Source organism: Boleophthalmus pectinirostris, unplaced genomic scaffold, assembly GCF_026225935.1.
Source record: "Boleophthalmus pectinirostris isolate CB_2022bp ecotype Guang Dong unplaced genomic scaffold, ASM2622593v1 HiC_scaffold_16, whole genome shotgun sequence".
NCBI lineage: Eukaryota > Metazoa > Chordata > Actinopteri > Gobiiformes > Gobiidae > Boleophthalmus > Boleophthalmus pectinirostris.
Window position 1 is genome coordinate 19,860,591 of NW_026571095.1, and position 23,655 is coordinate 19,884,245.

General features: G+C 39.0%; 1 protein-coding gene across 1 annotated transcript in view; it reads left to right on the top strand.

Moving 5' to 3' along the window:
* Window positions 1–23,655, top strand: part of brinp2 (bone morphogenetic protein/retinoic acid inducible neural-specific 2) — a 115,277-nt gene that overhangs the window by 43,496 nt on the left and 48,126 nt on the right. Inside the window, exons 4-5 of the mRNA XM_020936108.2 lie at window positions 2,722–2,827; window positions 18,438–18,674. Of these exons, the coding sequence (XP_020791767.1) occupies window positions 2,722–2,827; window positions 18,438–18,674 (343 nt within the window). The remainder of the gene's footprint in view (window positions 1–2,721; window positions 2,828–18,437; window positions 18,675–23,655) is intronic.

Below are 23,655 nucleotides of genomic sequence, written 5' to 3' on the forward strand. Positions count from 1 at the left end.
ACTGACTCAAACCAAATGTAATTTAATCGTCTAATGCTCTTTCCAGGTTTTATTGTGCACTGATTTCAATCTTTCATTACGTATATTACCTCCAATTGTGTTTGCCAGCCGTGTTTGATATGTTTCTTTGACGAGCCTTCAGGTGGATTTTCTCTTTTTCTTGTTCTTTTTGGAAATAGATGTGATCTTAATGTGAAGGAGAGAGAGAGGATGAGATGAACAACTCTGCTTAATGCCACGTCTTTTGCCAAATACTGTGATTTAGTAGTTGAACGTCTGTGCTGCAGGCTATATCAATCTTCTCATGCTAATTCTGGTTGCACTTTGAAATTTAACCATTTCTTCTACCTATTGCTGCTCTTTTCCTTCTCATTCTGTCTATTTCTGCTCTTTTCCTTCTCATTCTGGCTATCATATTGACAAGCAGCAGGACATTATCAGTCGTTTGTGAACTTTATGCAAAAAAGAAAAAAGAAACAAACACAAAAATGTACTATGATTTTATTATTTTTTACACACTGTGGCTTTAATATTTTGAGAAAAAGTCAGCTGCTCCAAGTACGTATACTTGTATATGGAAAACTGCGAGAAAGTGGATATGAATGACCATGTTTCAGACACCAATGGCGTTGTTATGAGTGGAGAACACAGTGTGGGACATAAAAGGTTTTCTAATCTAAAAACATGAATCCTCAGGTCCATTCACACAATAGCTGTAATTGCATTCAAAAGATGATAGAAAGCCTTGATTACATGGAAACATCATTTAGAAGAATAAAAAAGCTCATTAGTCACCACTTTGCACTAAAAACGGCAGGAGCTATTTCTGCTGTGCCTCTCCCCATGGCCGCAGCTTGTTTATGTCTTTATTGGTTTTCTTGTTATGACAAACTGATGATTTTGCTTTGCATTTACACTAATTGAGAAAACACTTGAAAATAATAAAATGGTGATGGAAAAGATATTTTTAACACACATATTTACACATAAAACACTCTCCACACTCAATGGTGACAAGCTACATGAACAAAACTGGTTGGAAATGCAATATCGCTTCCAATATGTGCTCATGGACTGTCCAGTCACCATCACTCACTCACACACCACATACAGCATTGTGTGTGCAGTGTCTTGCCCAAGGACACAGCAACAGAGTGCCATCAGTCAGAGACAGGATCAAACTGCAAAACATCACGCTAAAATACGGCTGCTTTACCACCCAAGCCACCTCGATTTTACTCGATTTGTAGAAATTCTAAATCAATTAATGAAAGTAATTATGATTCTGATTAAATAATTTTCAGGGTAAAAAAAAAAGAAAATATTCCAAGGTTTGAAGCTGTAAACAACATTATGAGCGTGTTTCAAACTCAGCGCAATGTGGTTTAATATCCAACATATTTTTGACAGTTTAAAACTCCTCCAGTCTGCACCTCTCACACAGCCGCCCTGGCCCTTCACCTCATGTGTGCTGTGAAGTGTTGGCAGAGCTCCAGTGACAGCGCTGCAGAAGCCAGCTGTACTGAGGTACTGAGGAGCAGGTGCACCAGGGAAGAGAGCGAGGAGAGAGGAGAGAGTGGGGGAGAGAAGAGAGAGAAGAGAGTGGAGAGAAAGAGGAGAGAGTTATGAGAGAGAAAGAGATAGAGTGAGGAGAGAGAGGGTCATGAGAAAGGAGAGAAGAGTAGGAGGGCAGAGAGAGGGTAAAGAGACAGAATAAGAGAGGGAGAAGAGAATGAAGACAGAGAAGCTGCATCTACCTGCCACAGCCCCCGTACCCCACTGAGAACAACAAATATGTGCCTCGGCCTGTACTCTTAATGCAAACATAATTAGGTAGTGTCCTAAAGAGAGGTGTAAAACAAATAGCACAGTTGTTTATGTTGCTGCATGGTTTGATCTGTTGAATTAACCAAACTGTCAAGATATAACAATTTATCACTAACCACCTGAAGAAGGCCATATTATGCTAAAATGCCTTATTTTTTTACTTTTAGCTTGTAACCATATTATGATTACTGTTAGCGAGGTTGCCCTTCCACAGCTCTGACCTGTGATTTTGCCAGATGTTAAGGAGAAAGACAGGTTTCATGCCACACTGTGTAATACTTTCAGCAAGACAAAAGTTACATATTTAGTTCGGAATGATACAAGAAAATTCCGGAGGAGATGTCTTCTGTGTTTGAGAGACGTGCTTCTAATTGGCAGTGGTTGTACTGTTCTAAATGAGGATGGTTGTTCGTCATACTTTATTCCATTCCAGATCCTTCTGCAGAAGAATATACTGAATACCTGAATTAAAATGTATGTTGTAACATATTCTAATGCATGGTTCAATCTGAATACTTGGAATACTTTTACATTAAATTATTGTATTATTGTGTAAAACATGTAACTAACTACAAAAATCCCACATACACACACCACTAGAGCCGTATTCTCTTTTCTTTCTCACTAATATCATGCAGTTGAAGTCAAAATTTCCACCATGTTGTCCTTTTACTTAATTTAGAAAAGTAACTATATTCTGAATACCACCAAAAGAGTAACTGAACAAGTATACAGGTACTCAAAATTAGTATTCAGAATACATATTTTCTGTACATATATTCAATTCCCAATACTGCTTCTACGTTCGAATAGCCTGTAGGAGGGACTGGCTGCTCGGACAATCTCACCCACACAATGAACACATCTTAAATACACGTCTTTCCTTTTCTCCAGGTGACAGAGACCAGGACAGGCCCACTCGGCTGCAGTAACTACGACAGCCTGGACTCGGTCAGCTCCGTTTTAGTGCACAGTCCGGAAAATAAGATCCATCTAAAAGGTAAGTCTCCCTCCTTTCCCCTCCCTGCTCACCCAGAACATATACAAACCCACTTCAAGCCTAAAGACAAGGTTCACTGAATGCATAGGACGCTACAGGACCACCCACCCGCCCGCTCCCTTTCCTCAGCCCCCAGAGAGCACCGCTGTGTAGAGGGCTGACCCTTAACTCCCTGCTGCATGGGTTTATGTATCTGTTCTGGTTGAATGCTGCTGCTCGGTCTCCAGGGGAATCTGTTATCTTATACCAAACTGCAGATGAACCGTGTCCGACCACACTGTGACCCCGGTCTACCCCCAACAACCCTATCCACAGATACTGTACACTATAAAGCAGGGTGAAGGAACACTGCAGAGAAGTCAGACCTGAAGAAAAGGTTTCAAATAATAGACATGGATACTTTGATGCGTGAGGTTTATAGATTATAGAGTTTTAGTTAGAATGCTTTCTGTTAGACACTTTTCTGTGTCTGTCAACAAGAAAAAGACTCATGCTTTTTTTAGGCTTTTTTTTTGGGGGGGGGTTGAAAAAAATTCACGTCCACGCACAGGTTGTATGAATGAATATTCACGTCCAGATGACAATGTAGCACTGAGTGAAAATGATGTAATACATATGCCACACCTATATGTGGTGCTGTTAACAATGATAATAATATTTAATAATGCATATACCACATGGATCTATTAAAATAACTGGATACAGTATTGCTGCTTGTAGCTGCCTCCAGTTGACGTAGTGGCCACTCATTGGAACTTCAGCAGAAAAAATCCCATGGGCCGAGACAAGATTTTTCTCATAGAGTGCAATGTAATCACAAACTGCTCGTGTTCGTCTGACAGGTCACCTACAGCTTTCAAAAATGTCGGATTTGCTAGCGATTTTTACCTATTTTTAGATCATAAACTTTTTCTCAGCTCAAAATCCTTCAGTTGTCTTAAAAAACAGTTTATATTCGTTAGCTTCGGCTACGCTCTGCTCCGCTTTAGCTCCTCTCGCTCTGATTGGTCAAAACGATCACGTGACACACGAGCCCGCTCACCGTGCGTGCGGTCGCTTGCATTCGCGTGTGCTTGTGGGAGAATAGAGCACTAGTGCGCATGCTCGGTCGGCCCACAGCCGCCGGAAGTACCTAGCCGGGCTAGGCTAATCTGGGATCATGCGCCATTGAGCTCAGCCCATTGACTTGAATGGGCGGCCATTTTGGAACCTGGGGGCTTGATATACCATCACAGGTTTTTTAAACGTATTCCAGAAATATAGCCATTTTGTTTTGCAAAAGTTAAACATAAGTTTTTGTTTTTAGCCATCAGATTTAGATGAGAATTATTAGAATAACTTGGTCTCAAAATCCAACAGTTTGATTATCCGTGTATAAGCTTTGTCATTGGTCCATGTGTGTATTCTGTGGTGTGTGTTGTTAGCATTAGCAATAGCAGCATGTCTCGGTTGCAGGGCAACAGCAGTAGCTCCGTAGGCTACACCTGTCCCATTTCGACAACGATCTTGTGGTCCGCGGAGGCTAGTTCAAGAGCTGCAGGCTTTGCTGCATCGGAGGACCCTGGCGATGCAACTCTGGCGTCCTCAGATTTCCCCACTCTGGAACCCATTCTCAAAAAATAGTGTCTTTGCCCACCCAAAACGCCGGCTCCTTATGGACGAAGAGATGTAATTACTTTGTGTTGATTGTTCCACTGTATGGCATTATACATCTCTATTTTGCATATGTTTAAGATGGTATGTTATTATTGCTCAAAAATACCTTAAAAACATACTTTCTTACTGTGAGTAAGGTTTACTCTCCACAAATCTGACAAACCTGATCTGGCATCTCCTGTTGTTGTTTTTTTTTTTTTTTTATTTTAGGCATTTTGTTGTAACACACTCGTAACACATTAAACTAAAATTACAGACAAATTTGTATAATATAAAGTCTTCCTTACAGTAATTGAGCATCTTCCAAAGAAATGCTCAAATGTTTGACAAATAACCAATTAACAAATCCAACTTTGGCAATTTCCTCCTCCTATTCCAACTCACATGTCTCTCCACACTGGCACTGCACTATACATCACTCAGAGCTACACGACTGCCTCTAATTGATACAAGTCTTGATAATTTGCTCTGCTGTGGAAACATATTGAGCTGTCATGAATGCCACCTGCTCTATATGCCACGCACTAATAGCATTTGTGTGTTTATGTTGTAAACAGTTCAGAGAGCACTGCACTCCAATGCCAAACCGAGTATTTGGAAGAAAGTGCAACACACACATTAATTTATAGAGAAGTAGAGGCTTTAGTGAATAGACCATGTGCAACATTTGATTAGGATCATGCCTTCTCGTACTCTCTGTAGCCTATTCAAAAAACATCCTGAGTCCACTCTCTTGTACAGGCTGTGATGACGAAATATTCTCAGTTTCTGCTCCGATGGTTTAAAAAAAAATAAAAATAAAAAAACAGACAAGGTGGCACCAAACATCATTTGAGATTGTCCTGAGCAAACCCAGTCCCAAGTATAGCTTTCACTGTGTGTCATTTGTTTTTGTTTTGTGAAAAAAAAAAAAAAAAAAAAGTGCTGTGGTGCTGTAGTATCGGCATTGCATTCTGAGGGGACAGTCTATTCTACAGGGACTAACTGCATCGAGGAAACCATTTATCAGAAACTATTCTTATTACATACAATTTCAGACAATTCAGAACCTTAACTGTTGCAAATGGCTTCTGTATTTAAGGTTAAGGCAGACTTTACTGTCCCCATTGGGAAATTTGTCCTCTTCATTTGACTTATTCTTCAGCGCCTTTGGGACGCCTGTCAGCAGCTGAGGGCGCCACTGCAGTGCCGTGCCCAGGGACCATCTCCATGATCTTTTTGCTAGTCTTGGTTAGAACTGCTTTCACTGGAGGAGCTTGCCTATTGTGCATGTTTTGGGTTGATGAGAGGAAACTGTGTGCCTGGAGGAAACCCAGACGCAGGGAAAAGATGCAAACTCCACACAGATCTAGGAATGTGAGTTCTAGCCAGTCAGCCACTGTGCCGACATATAGATCCTCCAAAAGGCTGCAAGTTATTATGCTTACATTTACCCAGCTGCTTATGTCGTACATTAACTAGACACAATATAGAGCTTGAAATCCATCTTGTCCTTTTCAAATCCACCAAGCTACTATAGTCCTACTATGTTCGTAATCACTGATATATGAATGATACAAGACCATCATGCCATATAATATTAAAACTTGAATTTATACCTTACAGAATGATGCAAATAATATACATTTATGCCTAGTGCAAGGACACACTGTGTATAGTTCAGTGTCAGCTGAAAATATACAGAATCTTGGCAGAAAAAAAAAAAAAAAAAAAAAGGTTCAATACCTCTCTACATCAGATTATTAAAGTTTTATTTCAGGCCACATTTGCACAGATATATACACTACACTATATACTGGCTGGTTTTATAATACCTGTGAGAGTTTTTTGAGGACAATCCTATGCTTTAGAGTATATATTTTGCTTACCCCAATAGCTGCCTATATGCTCTCACACACTACTGATGGTCTTTTGAAAACATGTGGTGCACATAGTAATCATAATTCCACTTCAAAATGCCCTGATGGGACTCTGGGTTGAATCCAGATTGTTTGTGTCAGCCATCACTGCTAGATGAGAGAAAGGTATAGCCACTTGTGTGCCCCAAAGCAGCGGTCTTCATTTCACACACACATATAGACATGCAATCAGAGTCAAAGATTAGAACGCTTTGGAACACTGGACTGGCAAAACGCTCAGGGAATAAAATACAAAGACACTGGCTTTGCTCGCCTAGAAAAAGTACAGCAGTGAGAATTTCTACCCAATCACTACAGTATGATGAAACACTCCCCCATGCTATCTGCAAGTGCAAAGGAACGCTGTGTTACAATGAAGATAAAGTGTGCTCTAATTTTAGTTACCAGGAGATGGGGGGGTTGTCAGTTTTCATGAAAACTCATAGAAACTGACCTACATATTAGTAAAACTTGTGTGCTGCCGTATTATCTTTCAAACTTGCTTTTTCTAGGAACAGATTGATCTCTACTAGTCGCATTAGATACCATATTGACTTTAAGCAACACTGTAACTGTATGTGTAAATGCAGCAGTTCTTGGCCCTTCCTGAGCAGGTAAACAGCTTCCATTTAGCCCCCTCTGAGGTAAGGGGTCTGTGAGGGCTCCAGCACACAGCCCATCACACAAGTTTTATTTGTAGAACTGAATCAGACTCCAATTCTTTGCACTAACCTTGTCCACACTACATTTATCCCCACACCTACTGTTTATTTCCGTTGGGAACTTTTCGACCGGTGTCCTCCTGTTTACTATAGTACAGTACCTAAAACAAGCTATTTTAACTCCATCAGTGTATGGATTGACTTTTTGGTTGCTTTGATATTTCAAAAATCTAACTGTACTCCAAATTCACCCCATAACCGCCAGCCTTAGTGAGCTTCATTTGACTGGCTGAATGCTATGGGTGACGTCACCCTCACTTATTTCAGACTATGAAGTCTATTGTAATGGTTCAGTCGCTTTTTGGTACCTGTCCCATATCAGTTCTAGCTGGTTTTGCTCTGCTCGTGACAGATTGCCAGGACTGGATGAAACAGTAAAATACAGAAGACAAATTTCTCTAAATGACATTACTGTCTAAAAATAAATGTTCAATAGTTTTTTTTTATTTTTTATTTTTTTATTGTTACCAGACTTCTATCCTCCATTATTGCTAACAGAACAGCTCCAACAGCACATGCTGAGAACATGACTGAGCGAAACAGCCTTATAATTTATTTTTCTTCTAAAAGCATTTGGCTTTACTCACTATAAGATGAATTTGGAGGCTCTACTTTGTGCTGTGTCGCCTGCTGACATCTGCTCACTGGCTTTTATGGTTGGATGTGAAATTGTCCCCAGAGCGGCCCTCAGATCGCGGCTGGGGCCCGCTCAATAGCAGGCGGATGTGCTGGAGCTCTGGTGGGTTCCTCCAGGGCAGGGGCTCTCTGAAGTGGCTCTCTTCAGCGGGGCCAAAGTCTCGGTTTTACACTCAAACTCGCTCAGCGCACCACCTGGCCCTGTAGCCTCTTGGCAATACAGGAAAACCATGGTCCAACATCTTAGTGCCGACTCCTTTCACATCACAGACCAAAATAGAGGAAGCAAGTGAGGGGCTAGAAACAAGAGCTGCAAAGAATATGACATTTGATGCTTGTTTAATATACAAATAAAAGGTATTGTGCCATTTGCATAGCTGTCAAAACACACAAAGAGCACCATGGATCAACTTAAAGGTAACTGAGGGTTTGCCATATGCTTGTCTCTGTGTTATTGCTTTGTCTAGAATACTGTTTAGTCCATCAACAGGAGCCAACCGCTTTGAATCAGTGGGCACATGGCCAGTGTTTACACAAGATAAACCTGATTATGTAAAATACATGGTGACATATGTCTTTTTACAGTAACTGTATTTGAAAAGTGTCATGAATTCAAAATTGTTAAAATGAATCTCTTTTGTCATTTTTGCATAATTGTCCTTGTCAAAGCAATTAGAACAATCAGAAAGGAATTTGACTCCTCCTAAATGTGACTGTTTTACATATCATTTAAATCACCCGATCAGTCCAAAGTGACATAAATGATCTGACTGGGTGTGCATCTAAACAGAACTGGTGGTGGATGTGAGCGGTACATATACTGTATGTCCACAGACGCAAGACCCGTCAGGCTGCAGCCCCCAGCTCCCCACATCAGAGTGCATCTGAGTGCAGTGGACCAGGGGCTACAGAAACACACCTGGACAGAGCACCACACGGACAGACCCACACTGCTAACAGGAGGTGGTCATTCACGAGGCTTAAGAGCTTTAAATTGCTCCAAATTGAAAGTGGGGTCTCTGCAGGAGATTGAGGGATAGAAGACAGACGTGTAGAGCTGCTATTTCTGGTGTGCTGGGGTGATCTAAAGCAGAAGCAAAGCCTTGTGGGTAATGGCTGTGAGTGCGTGTGCTTTATCAAAGGCAGACACAGGAGGTTTTTTTGTCTTTGCTGCCTGAATTCATACCAAAAGTCTAAGGGTGAAACAAGACACAAGATTTGGTTGAAGACATGAGATTTTGTCAGAACTTGTACTGAATAAATGGTGCGTTCACGATTTTAACCCTAACATTTTCTATCGATTTCCATTTTATATTTTTGCCATTGTAGCACAAGATAAAGTAGATAAGGTTTGATTTTTATCGCTGTCCAAAAGCCAATCTATAAAGACTCTATTAAAGTCAGACAAAAAGAAAGCATTCATTTATAATATGTATTTTATATAATATATATTTTGTTGCTTGTACAAGAAACTCCAGTCCAAAGTTGACCATCAGCAATCAGTCTGCACATAATTAAAGGTAGCGACATAGTGAACGATTAGGTCATTGCTCACTATAATTATTGTCTTCATATTCCATCACAGAATGACATGTTTCTAATAAAATTACGCCAATTATTTTTTTTCAAATTCATCTTGGTGTGTAATTTAGTTGGGGTTCTGAATAAGGTTACACCCCGCGGCCTGATTGAGGTTGAAATAAAGAGCATTTAGTCTCTGGATCACCTCACTTATCATACTTACTGCATATTGAAGTCTCTCAATGTCTGCCAGGTTAATGTTGGGACAAGAGAGTTATGACATTGGAAACTACATGACCACAGTCTTTGTAATTCAACAGTACTTCATATTAAGACTTACTTGACTTCCAATGACAAAACTACAATTTTTCTTTTTTTGATAATCCTTTTGACTGATTGTGTGTATAGTACGTAAAGTAAAAGTAAGGAAGTAAATAAAACCATTGATATTTGCAAATACACGAGACTGCAGAGCTCGACTTGAAGCCTGTGCAGTACAAAAATAGTGGAAGCAAGGCAGAATACAAATAACCCAATAGATGATTCGTATTAGTGTGAAGCAGCAGCACTAACCACTTACTCACCATCCTGGCCAATCCGACGTCTTCTTCACGATATCAGAATGGAAGTAGTTTTTGCTGTAATTATTTGGAGAAAGACTGAAACAGGAATCTCTAGTTCTATTCTGTTCTGATGCTTTGTTGTTGAATAATGGCAGTACCTTTTTGTTACTTGTTATCAGTGCTTTGAAGCTGCTAGTTTTTAATGTAACTATTGAGTGCCCACTTGCTTTCTTTGACTTGACAGTGTATCTTATCTAGATACAAACTACATTGCATTTTACACCAGGGTATGCAATCTAAAATCCCCTGTTTTTGTGGGACCAATTTCAATGGAGGTTTTTGAAGACATGCTTAGAATTGTAACTACAGCGTAAGCAGATCATGATTTGGCATTTTGTTCATCGTAAAGCAATATTGATCTAAAACAGCGTAATAATACAAATAGGACAATTGATATTTTACTGTAGCAAGCACTGAATTGTAATTTCAAAACAAGACAAAAACGGTCCTACATGTGTCAATCAGATTTTGTATGAGAATATGGGTAGGAGTTAGGGATAGTTGAAAACAGACATTTGCTGACCCCTTAGGATTAGCAGTGCGGTTCTGTCCAAAACTCAGCCCACAAGCCTATATCATCCATACTCCCACACAACAGTTTTCCATAAATACACTAAAGGAGGACAAAACAATGCACTTCAACTCCGCAAGCCTGATCCGATGTGGAGTTGTTTTCATTAGTGGGATGCGAGCCGATTGTAATGATTATACTCTGAAGGAGGAGTGACTTCAGAGAATCAAAAACATATGATATGTGTTAATACTTTGTTTAAAGTGAATATACCATTTTCAAAACAATCAAAGGTAATTAACATGATGATCTAAATATGTTATGTGTTATCAGTGAATAGTAATATACCATATTTTTCAGACTATAAGTCTCACTTTTTTCATGGTTTGGGTGGTCCTGCGACTTATACTCCGGTGCAACTTATATATTAGCATTTTCATACTGACAGCCACGAGAGGGCACTCTAGGCCTGAGTGTCAGTTGTCTCCTGCAGAAAAAGCTGTTGTCCCGCTGCAAGTAGTGAAATATGCAGCTGAAAGAATAGTTTGGAGTGAGCAAGAAACTTGTGCGGGACTGGCGGGAACTAGGGTTGGAGAACACAGCTTCATGGCAACTGGGAGGGTGCACCATGCAACTTTCCTGGAAGTCACTGGATGGATTGACAAAGCCTGGACTTCAGTGACACCGAAACCATCCTGTCGGGATTCAGAAAAGCTGGAATAATTCTAGCAGGAACTGATGCTGAGTCTGACGACAGCTACACAGAAGAGGAAGCACCGCTCCATTTACCTCTGGAGGTTGCGGAGTTGAGACTTTTAAAGATGAGGATGAAGAATTCAATGGATTTAGTGATTTGGAGTGAGATGGAGAGTTTGGTAAACTTATGTTATGTTGTTACTGCTATAGTTATCTAAATAACTGTTCTTATGTTACATTAACATACTAGACGCCTATTCAGCCTGTTGTTCTCTGTTCTATTGTTATTACAATAACTTTACTTTCAAGATGAAATGTAGTTTCCTGGTCTCTGATTTTATAAAATACATTTCCCCAAAAAAGTGTGACTTATAGTCTGGTGTGACTTATTTATGTTTTTGTTCTTCTTCATTACACATTTTTTGGCTGGTGCGACTTATACTCCAGACTGACTTATAGTCCGAAAAATATGGCAAATATATTACCCCCTCTTTAAATATCCAAGGTAGTTAAAAAGCCTAGGTAAAGTTTATAGATCCTTGAAACATGTCTGAAGGTAATGGTGTTATTATTAACCATGCAAAATGTATCTCTCATTCTCTATTCTAAAAAGCACTTTATTTTTTTTAAGCATATATTCTGAATTGTAAAGTCCTGATCTTGAGTTCAGTGACTTGTTCGTCTGATGAAAAGACTTTGATTTCGGCGCTCTATTCAAATGTTGAGGGAAATTACCACTTTTCAGCTAATCTCTTTCAGTCAATATGTATCTGACAATTTGAGAGAGCAGCATGGAAGGCCCCTATCATCAGCCCTATCATCCACACCTCAGCCACATCCATGCAGCCTTAATTACATCTTTGAAGCTCACGTCGCTTTTGAATTTGAAATGTCAAATAGGGGTTAATGTTCCTCCCAGACAAATTATCTGACGTTTTGAAACACACACTTTCCTCCAGTTTGAATCTGTCTATAGGTGAAATGCATTGTGGGTAATTTGCATGCTGCCATAATGACTTAAGCGTCCATGTGTGTTTTGCCTGTCAGCCTCCTTGAATACTCTGTCCTGGTTTTGCCTGTTACACAGAATAAATCTGAGAGGTGACAGAGAAATCAAAACAAGTCTGAGGAAAGGGAAAGAAACTCCACTACTGTATGATTGTCCTCACGGTAATGCACTTGTGCTTTACTTTAGTCCAATGTCTATTCATTGGCATTTTTGCTGTTTATAATATTGCTGTAATTAGATTGTGGAATTAGAGTATTTTTTTTTTTTAACCTTCAAACTTACAGTCATATTTAGGTATTTGCATATTAGCAAAATTATATTTCTTAAATGGTCTTCATTTAGTAGCTGTGTTTCTTGTACTATGGTGCATGTTTAACATTTCAATAGTTTAAGAGGAATCTCATTATCGAGGGGCTCTAAGATTGGTACAGCCGCAGTAGGAGCAGCAAAATATTTTACTCAAATATATTTTATAATATTTTATTCAAATACATTGATTACGGAAAATATACAAGACAAACACACACAGACAGACTCTTACCAGAATCTGCAGGACCAGAATGTCATAAAATCTCCAAGGAGACAAGCAGGTGACTCAACCAAACTAAGTATTTTTGGCAATAAAAAAATGAAAAATTAATAGATGATAGGCAAGTTAATACCATCTGGAATATTCCAAATTAAAAAAACAAAAAAAAAAAAACATTTTCATGAGACAAGGAGCTGGCACACCCTCCAGCAGAAAAAAGTGCACCTTTAGAACCAAACCTTTTCTGACATGTTTCTTTTAAAACTAGTGTTGACTGTTTAACTAATATTTAACCACAGTACCTTTTCAGAAGTGGCATGATCCAGTTCTCCAGCCATCACAATTAATTCCAGTTCAAATTCTCATATCAAACCCAAAACATTCTTGCTGTAAGGCGAGGGTGCTAGCCACCGTGCTACCAATTTGCTCAAATTTAGATGCAATAATTTTGAGACTGTCAGACTATCATTCACTTGGCCATAATGTATTGCCTCATCATCTCACAACGGCCCCATAAAAAGCATGTTTATTATTCCTTGTCTCCCTGAACGCTTTGTATTTCTCCACCATCGCAAATTGTCTCACGCTTTTGTTGAAACAGAAATGAAAAAATCTCACTAACCTTTAGCTTCAACAAACACAAAGTTGGATTGATGATTGGAAAAACCTCCCAAAATACACGATTTCTTTCCAGTTTTTCAAATAACACAGACGCACACATCAGAAGGCACCTGCCAAGCCTTGGAAGGGGAAAATGTGACTAATTACATCTTTTTCCAAACCATTGAAAGAGTAAATACCAAAGACGACACATGCATATTTATGGGGGCACGGCAGGATTGACTTGGCTGTTGAATGTGATCCAGGGAGAGTGGGAAGGCAGGGAAGAGGAAGCTTTTGACGCGACGCATCAGTGATTATTAGAGAGGCACACAGAGACAAAACAGCATGAACACAACTGCTGCTCGCACACAAACCACAATACAAAAGTCCTGTTTGGATGAAGATGACGTACATTTGATTTTCCTCTATCTATGGTGAGAAATGTAAAGTATTTTTACATTCATTTCATCATGTTTATAGAGGATGATACATTTCTTAGCATGTTTGATGTTTAGTTCTATTCAAAAGCATGTGTTGGGTGTGCCGTGTTCCATACAGAAAGTGAGCTTGGGGGCACTTGAAGCTCCTTCATTTCTTTATGACTTTACATTGAGAAATTGTTACGGCGGCGCTACCATTAGGCAAAAGTAAGCAGCCACCTAGGCCCACCAAATTGCTAACATCGCCACTGGGTTCCCCTCTCTGTAACTGCTACAGTGAGCCTCATTATTTTGGTCTTAAATGTCCGTTTTAACCCACTCTGCATGAACCTGGTGTAGTTATTTAGCTATTTTGTCTGTTAATAAATTCCTGTTCCTAATATGGACCAAAATTCACCCCTTTCACTGCTAGCAATGTGAGCTTCATTTGACTGGAGCCGAACACTGTGTATGGACACACACTCCCTTAGGTTACGTTTACACTGAAACGAATCACCATATCACCGTATCACTGTATCACCATATCGGAAATTATTTGCGTCCAGACATATCCACACAGTAATGAGAAACCGCCTGAAATACTAATCACATGACTAGGCTGGCGGCACAGCATCAGGACGTCACGTGGGCGATAAAAAGAAGGAAGTAGAGCATTGTGTCTGAAGTTACAACAGCCAATTTGGAGCTGAGGAAGATGGCAATTGTGAAAACACTCTTTTCTACTAGCAAGTAGTTCTAGCTACGCTGTTTCCTGTTTGTCTGTGGTTGGTTTAAACTATTTTCCACAATAGTGTCACATGACCGATGTCACGGACCCAGCAAATCAGGAAGACGCAAGTCACAGTGACGTAGTCCAATAAGGACAGCAACTAGATCTCCTACGTCAGCGTATCAATGTTTTCTGGTGTCAGTGCCAGATCAGATCCATACCCAGATAAATTTGTGGGAGTTGGCGGCACCAGATTGTTCCATCTCTGAAGTCGTTTTCCATTGGATTAGTGTGAACAAACACGGCATCTGCAATGAAAATGACTCTAATACATTCTAGTGTGGATGGTGCCTTAGTCCACTTCTTTATACAATGTATGGTTGGGGTGACTCAAGATGTTAGTGGATGTATTGTCATCAATATATTTCTTACTATTAAGTCTTGAAACCAGATGTTTGTTGGCCATAAACTCTATGAAGCCACGATAAGGTTCAGATTCGGCCAAATTGAAATAGTAAACAATTTAATGTAATGGTCCCAACATTAACATTGTCTTGTGGCTCAGTAGTACTCTCACCTCACAATAAGAAACTCCTGGGTTTAATCCAGATCTGGATAAAAGATACAGAGAGATTTCATTCGGGAATTGCCAAAGAACTGTTTTTATCTACAACAAGTGAGAACTACAATAACTTGAGAGTTGACAGTTCTTTCACTAAACCAACTCCCCACTTCTGACCTCAGCTGTGCACAAGATAGTAGCCTAGCAACAGTGTGAAAGTTGTTTATTTTTCATTGTTGCATTAAACAGCACAACAGATGGGACGGGCAAACATATGCCAAGTTCAGAGTCTAAGCAATTCAGTAGTGATTCTAAACACAAGGAGTGCGCAGTGGCAGAGTGGTTAGCGAGCCAGACAGATGATGCAATGTCTTTGAGTGGGGTTTCTATTACTTTTAGTATACTACATATTTGCCATTGATAAGTTTGCAGCTAACCTAGGATCGACGAAGCTAAAGCATCAATATGGAGATGGAGGACGGAGATGGAGGAAAGCAACAAAACTCCTGTGGGTTTGTCTCACTTTATCAGAACGTACAGCCAAAGCAGAGTATTTTATTCTTAGGCAAAAAAAGATTTTCAGTTTCCATGGCATTTGTATTGCTTTCATATCATCACATTTATAAAAGCTTCCATGGCCACTGAATGTTACTTTAACTTTCAAAAGCTAGACCAAAGTAAACAAAAAAGATAAGGCTTTGGTGTGTTTTATGCAGAGAAAACTTTGACAAAGAGGAACAGTTTTGCTTTCCTCTTCTGTCTGCAGATAAAATATGCATCGATCGCATAAACAACCACCGACACATCCGTTCCACAGATATTACAAAAACAGCATCTCCATAGTAAAAGGAATCATGAAATAAGCAGAGGGGAAAGTAACCCAATTCAGTCTCCTGCAGTGTTTTTTAGGGAGATGGTAATGTCCTCAGACTGCTGCTGTAGAGACAAACAGATCATCCATAACATTTGGACCACCGACATCAAATGAGTTAAACATAATAAAATCACATTCAAGGGAGCATTGTTTTCATAGCAGTGATGTAGAAAACAAGTGTACAGATTTTGAATCATGAGTGAAGAACATAACATAACTGGTATCTCCTCAAAACTAGACCCTTCTTTCAATCTTAGGTTGAACTATGACAGACACCTGGCAAGTACTGACACACTTATTTCACATCCAGTAAGTTGGATTTTAAAATGCACAAGCAATATCATTCAGTTTTTTTTGTTGTTTTTTTTCCCTTTAATTAAGGCTCAGAGAAGTGAAGCAGGGTGGGCATCAATTCATCTCAAATAAATGCAAATGCCTCTTTCTCACAAGTTTTTAATCTATAAAATGTTTTACAAAGCATGAAGATGCTGTCACAAAGTACTGCTTTTACACTGTACTTTATGGGGGAAGAAACAAAATGTAAGAATTTACAAGAGAAAAGATAGCCGAGTACAAGCAGTGTTGGGAAGTAACTGAGTACATGTATTGAGAATACATTTTCAGAATACATATTCTGAGTAACTGTATTCCGATACAGTTACTTTCCTAAAATCTAAAGAATACATTGCAGTACTTGATGCAACTCGATGTAAAAGTAAAGCATAGAATACTCTCATCGGGATATCAGAATATGCTACAAAGTACATTTTAATGCAGGTATTCAGTAGCCTGATTCATCAGCTGGTTTCACTTCATGGAAACCATCTGACCTCCTAGCGTAAGAATTTGTTCGCTCGATGGTAGGTTGGTACTTTTTAAAATTTAACCAGTCGCTGCTATTTGGTCGTGACGTATGTAATGTGCAGCTAACGGGGCTAACTGGTATATTAAGCTTTTCCCAAATCTCATAGGAAGAAGGACAATAACGTCTTTCCCTTTGATAAAATTCACCAAACATTCTCTTTGTTCCGGCTTTAAATCCTCGATTTTGTGAATCGTTGCCAACACAGAATGTATGGGTCTCCACTAATTGTTGGTGCCCAAACTCGCTCTTCTGGGGTCTAGTGTATTTTGATTCCTGACCTAGTCGCTGGAGAGGAATGAAATTGAGCGGAGGCACTAAGTAGTACCAGCTTGGCTAGGTATTCAGTATTGTGTAACTAAATACATTTTCAAGTATTCTCAGCATTACTGGGTACAAGACATTTAAGCAAGGTCTTTAAGGGTCAAACTGTGGGTGGGCTTCTCCCCCCCAAAATATTCTGTTCAGTCACAATGATTAGTGTCTATCAGAAGCAGCCCTGGATAGAACAGTGATGAGTCAATGCATCTTTAATATTTAGAAAGTGGCTGTAACTTTAGCTTGACGTGTGTGAGTAGACCCCTCAAGTCTCATAATTAATAAGCAAGTTGCCATGTGTTCTACCTGACTGATATATAAGCCTGTGACAAAATGACTCGCCAAATCCATTTCTTGTCTGGTATACTAATAAAAACACTACATTTTCTTATATCTATGTAAATGGGCTCAGATGGTTATTTGAAATGCAGTCAAGTGTTTGCTCCATTTCTGCGAGAGTCACCTCATAACCCGAGCAGGAGCTGAAATCTTGTCATAGCACGTCACTTACACTGGCCTCTAGCATGGCAAAGCGTGTTATTAATGTCACTGAAATCTTGTTTATGAGACAGCCACGGTCCACAGACTGCAAAAGAGAAGTGCAATCCAGCTGATGACACACGCTGATGACTGGAGTCAGAGCTATCATTTCAATGATATACAAATAGAACCACAGTCATTCACAGCTAAAACCATCACGCTGTAATACAATGCTATGAAATTAATGGCTCGGGAGATTGCTCACTTACTTTGACAAAACAATGAGAACATGTCATGTAAATGCAGAGAAAGTTTCAAGTACAGACATTCTGACCCAAGGTTTATTATGCGCTTATGTGTGTGCGTGTGTTTTTCTTATACTTACATCTTTTCTGTTCGTACTATACACTATATAACTTTATATGATGGAGAATCGGCTACCTCCATAGAGATCTGATTGTCTGTCTTACATTTTTCTACAATTACAGGTTTGATAATTGATTAAAACTGTGAGTGGGGTCGCTTCTTCACAGATGCGACTTGTAACTTGCTACATTTCCATGAGGATAAGCTGGTTGTGGTAAATAAGCAGGACCCTCCTCTGTAAATATGTATAATATTATGCACCTTTAAGTAAGATTATTACTTACTTTAGGTGATAAAAACATCTAATTCATTTTGGATCAATGGAAAAAAAGGCTTGGAACAGACTTGTCAATTTAGAATGAATCATGACACAAAGGTGCATGGTTGGTTTCAATTCTCAAGTAATATATTTTTGACCTTGCCATATAGAGTACAACATATAATGCAGGCCAATTTTTGTACCCGATTTTCCATTGTAAAGTTTTCTTTTGCAACATGATAAAGTTTTGTATTCCCACAGTTACCAACAACAGATCGATGTACCCAGCCTGAGTAACAGAGCAGACTCCCTGACCTCCAGTTTGTTGTGTTCCAGGATTACAAGATGTTCTCCCTGAGTTCCTGCGCGGGCGCTTTGTGGAGGCCGCGCTCAGCTACGTGGCGTGTAACTCCGAGGGCGAACTGCTCTGCCGCAACAATGACTGCTGGTGCCGATGCTCCTCGCGCTTCCCAGAATGCAACTGTCCTTTCGCCGACATCAAAGTCATGGAGGAAAATCTGGAGAAGAGCAAAGAGGCCTGGAATAACTTCAACCTGGAGTTCATGGAGTCAGGTAGGTACTTCCGGGTTATCCTTATGGTTTTGTATGTCCCTCAAGGTCACCAGATAAAAGGTTTGGCTCCTTATCTGTCAGTCAATATCTTGCATATATTTTTGCTACTTTCTTCCTATTCACTGGCTGAATCTTCCTCTTCAGAAGAAAATCTTAATTGCTATGGCAAATGACCTAATTTTGAATCATTCTGAAACCCATGGATAAGCATATTGTTTCTATTCAGCTTTTATGGTAGACTTCATAATATGTCTGAGTACACTGTCTAAAATATAAATGAACAGCAGTTATGCACCAAAGATGTTTGCACCTCAGTGTTAAATATATAGTGGAAATTGATGTGTTTATATTTATTATATAACAGAGACTATAAGTAGCAATTGTAGTTGTTGGATTTTTTACATAATTGCTGTTTAAAAGTAATAATTTTAAAGATTTTCTTATATCTGATGCAGCAGTCTTGTTTGTGGCATCAGGTGTTATGCCTTTTTAGTTTTAGTTTAATTTAGTTTAGTTAATCATTATTGAAGAGATCATTATTGTATTTTTGCTCATTATGTGAACTAATGCTATACTGCAGCCATAGCAGGCAGTATATGTTGTTTAGATCACACTTATAGAGCCCAAGTGAAGTGTCCTGCAGAGCTATGATTCTCAGCATATGTGTGCATGTGAGCATAACATTCAGACCACAAATAGAATGTATGAATGAAAAGCAGTAGTAGTTGTAGGAGGAGGAGTAGTTGTCTATGTATTTTCACTTCAAAAATGGTCATTTGCAATTCCATATTTAAAAGGTATATGCTATTTGCCTAGTTTGATTCATCAGCCAGTTTCACTTTGTAGAAACTGTCTGAACAGTACTTTTTTTAAAATTTAATCAATCGTTGCTATTTGGTCATGATGTATGTAATGCGCCACTAACAGGGCTAACTTTTCCCAAATCCCGTAGGAAGAAGGGCAATAAAGTCTTTCCACTTGATAAAATTCAGCAAACATTCTCTTTGTTCTGTTCCTCAGTCTCAGAAATCGTTGCCAACACAGAATGTATGGCTCTTCGCTGACTGGCTGGTGCCCAGACTCGCACTTCAGGGTTTCTGTGAACTAGTGTATTTCGATTCCTGACCTAGTCGCTGGAGAGAAATGAAATTGAGAGGAGGCACTAAGTGATGCCAGCCTGGCTACTATTTACCTGCATCTGCCACTAAAAATGCAGTAAATAATTAAAAGTAAAACCCCAAATTTTCAAAAGATTGCAATAGAAGACAGGCCACAATTATTTTCTAAAATTTGTTCTTGCAAAATTGCACTTTAAAAAATGTTGCCTCGTCAAAAACATACGTGGAATTGTGTTTATCTTCATTCACACTTGTTTGAGCAACTTTTTATCTACCTGGTCTACATCTCCAAAGCTCAAAATACTCTGTTGTTAGTGGTAGTTTTCAAATTAACTGCTATCCCTTGTTTAGTAGAGATTCCAGGGTTGAAATTATACAAATTATTGAGCTGTATGGAGTTTAAAAACACATGTGAAAATGAAACAAAACACAACTCCAGATATGTTTTTGATGGGTAAACAACAGAAATGAAAACAGCATAAAATGGACCCTTCTCTGTAATTACTGAACTTATCAACATGAAACAAAAACTGGCAAAAACTGAATATCAGGGAAACACTCTTGCTCACAATATCAGAAAGCAGTGATATTACCCTTCAAATCTGCGATAGTTGTCAGATGAAACAACTTAAAGGCACGACATTAATATGACAAGTTTATCGAGCAAATGCCAACAAATAATGATTAGGTTCATTATTTGTGGATCATAAGTTTGTGAAAAATGAACCTCCCGTAGAGTTATACAGGCCCTGCCAACCTTCTGACATTATGACATCATGAAATTCTATAACTCAGGCAGTCACTCTCAGTTACAGTGTAATTTCTCTATCCTTGCAGAGAATGTATGGACCATGTCTAGTTGTGAGATGAAGCAGTGTTATAGGAGACATGTGAGGGGACTCAGTGACAGAGCTCCATCAGGTGCACAATCTAAGTCTTGTTAAATCTATTTCCCAGCAGCCCCCATCCTTTACCAAAACCATTCATCACCGCGGGCTAGGCACAGGTGTGTGATGTAATGGCGACAGTGATGCGGAAAAACTTCAGAAATTGTTCCCAAGCCTTGCCTCCTACTCCCTTGCCTCCTAGCTCCTCGTCTCCTGTTCCTTTCTTCTCTCTTTAGGCCTCACACCTTGGTTGTAGTTTCATTAGAACACACATGCACAGTGGTGGAATAAGTACTCAATTTTGTTAAAAATACAGATACCTGAGTTAAAAATACCCAGGTAAAAGTTAAAGTGTCGCATGAAAAAAATACTCAAGTAAAAATATCAAAGTACCTGTTTAAAACTGTAGAAAAAGGAAAAGTAGAATTGAAAATCTAATGGAGCTAGATCTGAATTTAGTCTTTTTTTCTTCTTTTTCTTCTCTTCTTTTTTTATTTGTATACAAATTTATTGGTAAATAGACCCCCCAACCTTTTAGTAGGTCTCAAACAATCATAAAAAATAACTTTTACTTTTCAGTCCTATTCAAAAATATAGTGGAAAATATAGTGGAATAAAAAGTACCAGAGGTGGGACCAAGTCATTGTTTTGCAAGTCTCAAGTAAGTCTCAAGTCTTTGACCGTAAGTCCGAGTCAAGTACCAAGTCAAATACAGGCAAGTCCAAGTCCAGTCTCGAGTCACTGGCCCATAAGTCCAAGTCAAGTCCAAGTTGTCTGCTTTGAGCTTCAAGTCATTTCAAGTCTTTAAACCAAAATACCAAATATAGCTAGATTTTTGCAATTTAAATGGATTTTAAGGTAAATTGTACTTTAAAAAAATTATATATGGATTTTTATAGAGTATGTAAGAGTTCTAGAAATGTAATTTTTTCCTTTTTAAATGTCTTGATAAGGTCTTAGTGTGAATCATTACGGTCAGAATAGAAAGAATTCAGATTTAAAAGTGCTTCTCAAGTCACAGGGCTCAAGTCCGAGTCAAGTCCCAAGTCACTGACCTTCAAGTTCTTGTCGAGTCTCAAGTCTTAGTCCATTTTATCAAGTCAAGTCTCAAGTCCTTAAAATAGTGACTCAAGTCTGACTCATGTCCAAGTCACAACTTGTAAGTCCCTACCTCTGGAAAGTAGAGATACCTGCTCTTAGATGAAGTGAAGTAAAAATAATAAGTATACACTGTAAAATGCACTTAAGCAAAGTACAGCTACCTCATTTTTTTTTTACTTAAGTGCAGTAATTTACTGATTTTACTTTGATACATTCCACCATTGCATAAGCACCATTTAATCCAGTACAGAATCCTGGCATCTCTTCTTAAACTTGTGGGTGTGTTGTTTTGCAATTTATTTTCAAGCGATTTGTGTGCTTCCATCGTGAAAAGTGCTTATGGAGTAACATTACTGAAAGAGACAGCGTTCACTTTAGCTAGTTCTTTGACAAGCACCTGACATCTTGCTTGCTGGAGTTGCTATTTTATTTACCGCATATTAAATCTTTATAAAGGTGAATGAGGATTGGGGAGACAGCGGGATGGATTGTAGTTGTAAGGCGCTTCTTGTTCTGCTGATGTGATGTTTTTTGTCAGGAGCTTAACTTTGTCATGAAAAATTAGGCCTTGGCTTCCCATAGAGGCGTGTGTGTGAAAGCTAAAAATATCATAAAAGCTCTGTGGTTAGGAGAGCGCACAGAGGAATAGACAGCAGTGTACTGTAGCCTGCAGGCAGTGTCCGGGGTCCTCATCACACTTTGATCTCATTTGGAAAAAGCAAACAGCGTGTACTTGCTAAAGCTGTATTATAAAATCTGTAATAGATTGGTATGTTCTTTTTTGTTTTGTCAGTTAAATGTTGTAATATGATGCGAAACTGTTAAATACTTAAATACTAAACAGAGTTTATACAACGATCATGAAAAAACTTCTTCATTTCACATTGAGGTCTTAAAGGTGCACTGCACAACCTGTCTGCTCTCCATGGACATGTTGTTAATTTGCCTGGAATGTCCCTCAATAGGGCTTTAGGGCCTGTTTACACGAGAACACCTATGAGTAAAAATGACAAAATATTTTATTGGAAGTGCCTTTTGTTTAGATAGTGTGTTTTTGTGGCTTAAAAAGGCAAAAATCTGAAACCACCCTCCAGAGTGGAAAAGTTGAATACCCTCCGCCGTAGCGTTCCCATCTACACTGCCCAAGACGCAAAACTCAGCTCAGATGTGCTCATGTTGCATACGCGTTTACGTCACATAGATCACCACCTGGTGTCACCACCTAGCCGCCTGGCCTGCATACCCAATCAAATTCCAGACACTTTTGCATCACTGTATGCAAAAGCGTTACTTCCTGAAAACATTTATCTAAATGTGAAGACCCAACACCATTTTTGTGTCTTCTGTTCACACCGTCATCATATAAATGTACCCTCAAACATATTTCTTTAGTACTTTATCACACATATTTTTACCACTCAAAAATAGATTGTAAAAAAAAAAGTACATTCCCACCTGTAAGTTGGCCTGATAGCACAATTTGCTTTTCTTAGTGGAGAATGATGAGTTTAATGCCATACTACTGAACATTCCAGGTCAAGCAATAACGTCTCCATGAAGATAAGTAGGTGACATAACCTCCACACACACACACACACACACAAAAATGTAGTGCACCTTTAAGTCATGGTCTAGACCTGATTTAGTTCTAGTCAAGTCCATGTCAAATCATTATTTTCTGGGGTGGATCTTCGAATAAAAAGTACCACCTTTCTGAAGTATAACTAAAGTACAGCAGATTTAAAGCATGAATCTAAAATATATCTGAAATTCTTTTGTTGTTTAAATAAATCAGGTCTAAACCTGGTCTCAAACAAGACTAAACCAGATTTAAAACTCGACATTTAACAAAAATCCTACAGGCCAATTATAGCT